This window comes from Pseudochaenichthys georgianus, unplaced genomic scaffold (genome assembly GCF_902827115.2).
Source record: "Pseudochaenichthys georgianus unplaced genomic scaffold, fPseGeo1.2 scaffold_1141_arrow_ctg1, whole genome shotgun sequence".
In the NCBI taxonomy this organism is placed as follows: Eukaryota; Metazoa; Chordata; class Actinopteri; order Perciformes; family Channichthyidae; genus Pseudochaenichthys; species Pseudochaenichthys georgianus.
In genome coordinates, this window is record NW_027262087.1 from 35,001 (window position 1) to 41,539 (window position 6,539).

Here is a 6,539-nt window from a genome sequence, read left to right on the forward strand (position 1 = left end):
CCTGGCCGGAGACCCCTTACCTCACACCAGCCTGTTCGTGCACGTGGCCATCACCAATCGGCGAGGGGGGGGCAAAGCTCAGCGGAGAGGTCTGTCTGTGAGGAGAGTCGGGAGGAGAGGGAGGGAATATGTGATGCTGAGGCACACCGGCATAAAGACGGTGGACGAGACCTTCAAACCAGCAGCAGCTCCCCTTAAAGAGGCGACTGATCTGAGGGAGGAGGCACAGGTGAGAGGGGGGGTGTGGTGGAAGTTCTTGAAATTAACTAGTCAAAGAGAGGCTAACAACATGAAGAGCAATGTCTCCACAGCCGAGTGCCACGACTGAAACCGAAGAGAGAGCTTTTATACAGTTACAATGAATACATGCTGAGTCATGAGATAACTGACCTATGACCCTATCAGAGTACAATCGACCCAGGATCAGATCAGTGATCGCCTTCCCGAGTGCTGAGATCTACTGTCTCTCGACATGTAAAGGTAGGGACACACCAAGCTGACACCAAAGACACCGACGGACCCCCGACTGTTGTGTCGCCTCACGTCTCTGCGTCTTGGCCATGTGTCGCACTGGAACACACCGCAAAGACTTCAGCCCACGGCCAAGAAGCACGTACGAGCTGCGCATGCGTGAGTGGCAATACCTCTCCTTACCAGCAGGCGGCGGTAGTGTGTATTCGTCATTCAAAAGAGGCGACAACCGGAAGACAGACTGCGTGATAACCGAGAGAAGAAGAACAGACTGCGTGATACCCGAGAGAAGAAGAAGAACAGACTGCGTGATAACCGAGAGAAGAAGAACAGACTGCGTGATATAAACAAACAACGAATAGCGTGTTCCATGTTCCCTCTACAGCGAGAAGCTCACGGGGCTTTCCCGAACCTGAGTCGAGAGCTGGAGTTCAATGACATCTCTGTTTGGGTCCCTCACTTCCGTTTCGCTTCTCATGCACTGATTCGCTAGCTGAACAGCCAGTCAGAGTGATTTATTTGGCCGACAGCCTTTGGCCGATTGCTGTCGGCACGGCGGAAAAGACACAACGGTGCGGGACACACCAATCTGAGTAGGGCGACAGGACGCTCATCGTCGGCCAAAATCGGCTTGGTGTGTCCGGGGCTTTAGGCTTACACAATTGTATTATATGTTAAATATAACATCACAGCATTCAATTCTCTCTGATAATCATAAGTTCCATTACAGGGGATGTGGAGGTGTTTTTAACACTTTATTGGATTGTTCACACATAACACAGTTACAGGATGTGTGAATGCAGGTGCTGTGAAAGAACCAAACAGAAGGGAGACTTCAAACACTTTAGATTTCCCAGTGTTACTTTGATAAAGAAAAAACGTTTGTCGGCGTACGTTTTTTCACTAATAATACTAGACAAAGTAAGCACTGACTAACATTAGCTGTGATCCAATCAACATGTAGTACACCTTCTCTACCCCTTTCTCGGTCCGTAACACACACGCACACACACACACACACACACACACACACACACACACACACACACACACACACACATCTCCTGGAGACTTAGTCCTTAGTCCTGAGAGGTGTGTGACTATAATGTCTAATTTAGAGCCAGAACTTAAAGAGTGTCCAAGTTGTCTCAAGTCCAAGTTGATATTTTAAGTGTCTACTTTCGTCAAACCCAAACTCCAAAGACGCTCAGTCTAAAAACAATACAACATGGAGAATGACTTTGATGACGAACCGATGATGAAACATTGTTGGTCAGTTTACGCTGGAAAGTTGAACCGAAAGCGTTCTGGTCGCTCTGTTTCATCGTGTCAGACCCCCAGCTGGACAGGAAACGGAAACAGCTGAGACGGAGACCTCCAGAGCCACTCGGCTTCAGTGTTTCCAAGCTTTGCTGAAGGAGATCTCTGGTTATATCAGAGTCCACCTGAGACTTCTTCTGTGGTGTGAATACGACAAAGAGTACGAGAAGTGGAGGAGGATTATAAAAGCTTTTATAAGTGCACCTGGTTTCACGACACCCACCAGATTATCGCTGAATAGAAAATAAAGTGGGCGGTGTGCAAAGAGTCGTGTTTCTCCATTTATCTACTTTTATATCATGATTTAAATGTACCTTATATCGACAGAAAGAAATGCCCTTTCCTGTTTCAACACCACGATGCTTGAAACTAGCTCCATCAAAGATATGTTCCTCCAGTGGTGTGTTAATAAATATAACCTGGATTCCAACAGCTTTGGGATACACTTGAACATCTTATCACTAAACACCACAGATTCATAACGCCCCGTGGCTGAATCGGAGGAAAGCACTGCAGGCTGTGGCAGCAGATTGTATGAAGATCTGATTTATTTAACTACTCAGGAAGTCCCTTGAGATAGACATCTGTCTTCCTAGAAAGCACAACAGCTACGGTTTAAATGGAAATACAACAGGAAATGCAATTATTAGGAAGAAGCTCAAACTGCTTTATTGAGTCTTCTGTGTTTCCTGTTCGTTGTGTCTGATCTCGTTTTAATAGTTGAAACTGTAATTATCTATTATCTAATATATCATTCCAATAACTTGATAGACTCGTACTATTCCACTTTTTTAAACTATTTTTCTTTTTGTATTACTTTTAATATAGTAGATTTTAATATTGTTGTAATATTGTCTGCTTATCCGTGTTATTGTGTTGCATTGTTGGAGAAGCCGGTGACCTAAGATTTTTAACGACATAATTACTCTGTAGCTGTAGGCGCGTTCACACCGCAGTACTTTTCCCACAAAGGTTCATGAGAAATTAGTTCATGAGGACTCTTTAGTTCTCATGAACTAAGTACAGATCGCGTTCACACCGGAATAAGTCCCTGAGGGAGGATTAGGCAAATGAAGCCGCTGACGTCACTTCTTCTTCTTCTTCTGCTTTGGGTTTACTGGCAGGCTGCAAACCACTTCACGGCGTATACTGCCGCCCAGAGTCCCCGGCCGGAAGTCCCCGGAGTTGGGGACTGTTAGTCAGTACTGAAGCCTTCCGAGTAAATCGCCAGAACGCCGACACCTCCTCATCTCCACCGCTCCCATGTTTTATTTTGTGTTGCCATAAGTTAGTCTCTCTGCGTTTCTGCGCTGGGCTAATGCTAATGCTAATAATGCTAATGATAATAATGCTAATGCGAGGATAATAAAATGGCGGCTTCACGAAACTTTTTGGGAGTTTTACGGGGCGTGGTTTGCAATCCGCCCAGCCAATCAGACATATAGCTCTTTTCTCACAAGAGAGCCGCTCGAAAGTCCCTGCTCTCTAGCAGGGACTTTCGAGCGGGTACAAAGGTTCGCATGAACTACTTTTAGTTCCGGCTCTTTTTGGTGTGAACGCGACAAAAGAGTTCTCATGAACCTTTGTGGGAAAAGTACTGCGGTGTGAATGCGCTTTATGTTAGTTTGACAATAAAGAACCTTGAACCTTGTTATATAGCTGGAGTCCGGCCAGGATCTCTCCAAAGCAAAAACATACCAGTTTCTTTAATGACAACTGTTGTGTTTCCTAAATCCACACAAACAGCAACGTACAGTGCGGCGAGAAACTCCCTCTGGAGCAGGCCATCATATGAACCTATAGCTCACTACAGACAACCCAAAAGAGCACACTAGGGCCTCTTTAAAGACACAAGAGTGTGTTCTATCTCAACTTCCCTTAATGCTTTGGTGAAATTAACTAACCACAATCACTAGCGCTGTACAGGCACACACATCTAATGTGTGTGCCACAATCTAATGGTATACATCAACATCTGTATCTAAATGAATCCCTATTATCTCATGTATCATACGGAAACAATCCCACCCAATCTCTGTGTCTCACACACACACACACACACACACACACACACACACACAGCTGTTAATCTGCCTGCTTCTACCTCATTGTCCTTTACCTCTCCTCCTCTCCAGCTGTGGGCTCATCTGCCACACTCAGTTATTATTCATCATGCCTCACACGTGTCACACACACACACACACACACACACACACACACACACACACTTCCTCACAGGTGGAGCGTGATAATCGCTCGTCCAGTTGGGGCTCTGCCAGGTGGCAAATTGCGAGCCAGTGATTGTTTGTGCAGAAATAAAAAAACAAACCTTCATTATTTGCCAAAACGAAAAACAAAATTCAGATTGACATGTTTTGCAGATCCACTAACAAACACATATCTGCATCATCGCACACCTGCACCGTTACACAGATAAAATAACTAAAATGCTGAACTGGATCGTCTGTTCCACATTGTTGCCGTGGCGTCTTCTCTTCTTCCAAATGCGCTTAAACTGAGGCTGAATAACCTGGATTACAAACTGCACTACGGCCATATTGACTTAACTCTCAAGAGACAGCAGGTGACAGGGATAGAGGTGTGTGTGTGTGTGTGTGTGTGTGTGTGTGTGTGTGTGTGTGTGTGTGTGTGTGTGTGTGTGTGTGTGTGTGTGTGTGTGTGTGTGTGTGTGTGTGTGTGTGTGTGTGTGTGTGTGTGTGTGTGTGTGTGTGTGTGTGTGTGTGTGTGTGTGTGTGTGTGTGTGTGTGTGTGTGTGTGTGTGTGTGTGTGTGTGTGTGTGTGTGTGTGTGTGTGTGTGTGTGTGTGTGTGTGTGTGTGTGACAAGTAGGAGTTCACACAAGGATAAATAATACAAATATAGATTGTTAGTAATATATTAAAATGTCAGCAATAGTGTAGCTGAAACTGTTTACAGTATATTTATATGAATACTTAAATATAATGATATAGTGCAAAGTAGAATACAATGGAATCCTTTATTGTCTTATACAGGTTCAATGAGAGGAGGTGCCATCAAAGATACAGAAACACAGAGACGTAGAACATTCAGGAGAAGACAACAAGCATCCATACTTCAATATGCAGATCCAGTTAAAGTGCAGGAATATATCGGTCCCTTGTGTTGTGTTCGGGTCTCCCGTTTCAAGTTAAAGTTATATAATAGCTACGCTCCAGTTCTTTGTATCGGAGCAAGGCTTCATGTGTCACGGCTCGGCAAACCCAAAAGCACGACTCGACAAACAAAGTACAAAAGAGAGTCTTCACTGAATAAATAGTGGCCTGTGAGCTCTCCGTAGAGGCAACAGGTTAAGACAACAGAAAGACTCTTACGAGGAAAAGGTTAACCTAGTATCAAAAAGTCAAACGATAAAGTAAATTCCAAAAACTCGGTTCTTAGCTCTTAGCAGATAACATGGACTCACGCGGCAGTCAGGCACATGGGACGCAACGAACTGGCAACAAGTCAAGGGAGACGGAAACTATAGGCAGGCTACGGGGGAACCGGTGCAGACAGTTAGGGCGGAGTGGCCAATCACAGTGGAGGGAAAACACACAAAGGGAGGAAGTGAGGTGATCTGCAACCAGAAGGAAAGGTACAAAGTAAAACAGGATACAAGACTGAACTAAAAACATTAACTTAACAGATTTTACGAGACATACCTTCATGATATCCTCCACAGCTATATAAACTCGACAAAACTAATGTTGACAATTTTAGCCAAATCTGAAGGTCTCAAAAAAAAAAAGTGTATCATTTGGTGTTGGGGTCTGGGGAGACCCGGCAGAATTGTTGTGGCTGACTCGGAGTCAAATGTGTTGTTCTTGTTCCAGCATCCTAAACTGAATTAGATGTAATCTTCTCCCCCCTCTCCTCCTCCTCTTCCTCCTTACCTCTCTCTCCTGCCATCTTCCTCGTCTCCAGAGCACCACGGCCAGCTTCAAAGAGCAGTGTGGGCTCCCTGCGGTGGCCAAACTGAAGCAGTGCATCCAGAGCCTGGCCCCGCGGCTGCAGGGCCCCGAGGGCAGCGCGGGGGCCTCCATGGTGCTGAGGGAGGGGTACCCGAGTCTGGAGCCGCAGGGCAACCTCTCTGAGCCGCTGAGGAAGCTGCTCACCGCCTACGATACGGTGAGAGAAAACAGGGCGAAGGGGGGGAACCGACTACAGACTTTCGTGTAGTTTATTCATTCAGATACACAAGAAAGAGAAAACCTCCTGAGCTCTGTGCCTTCCAGAGAGGGCAAAAGTACACACTTCCTTTCCTCAAGTAGAAGTACAGATACTAGTGTTTAAAAATACTCTCGTAAAAGTAGAAGTACTGACTAAACTTCTTTCCTCAAGTCAAAGTAAAGAGGCTTTGAAGTGTACTTCAGTAGAAAGTACCCATAGCTAGCAGCTGCTTTAAAGAGTACCTGACCTCCCTTTATATCAATAGAACAATAATATCATTGTTAGCTAATGAATGTTTCCATGCTGAACAACGGCAACATGACAACGTTTCCATCGGTCCCTCTTCTTTAGAGAAGACCAGGAAGTGATGGATACACGGATCGTGTTCCAACCAATAGGCACGCAGTGACTCTAAAGAATAATGACCACGCACCAACACACATTCAGACTAAAGGAACCAGCTGTTTGGGAAATGAGAGAAGTAGAAAGTACAGGTATTTGGGTTCAACATGTAAGAAGTAGAAAGTACAGGTATTTGAGTTCAACATGTAAGAAGTAG

The 6,539-nt window shown here is 45.2% G+C and overlaps 1 protein-coding gene across 1 annotated transcript in view; it reads left to right on the forward strand.

The window, feature by feature from the left end:
- Positions 1 to 5,989, forward strand: part of plcl1 (phospholipase C like 1) — a gene marked incomplete at its 5' end in the record, with an annotated part of 32,410 nt that extends 26,421 nt beyond the window's left edge. Inside the window, 2 exons of the mRNA XM_034076943.1 lie at positions 1 to 229; positions 5,735 to 5,989. The exon at positions 1 to 229 is cut by the window's left edge and continues 134 nt beyond it. Coding sequence (XP_033932834.1) covers positions 1 to 229; positions 5,735 to 5,989 — 484 coding nt within the window. The remainder of the gene's footprint in view (positions 230 to 5,734) is intronic.
- Positions 5,990 to 6,539: the final 550 nt, after the last annotated feature.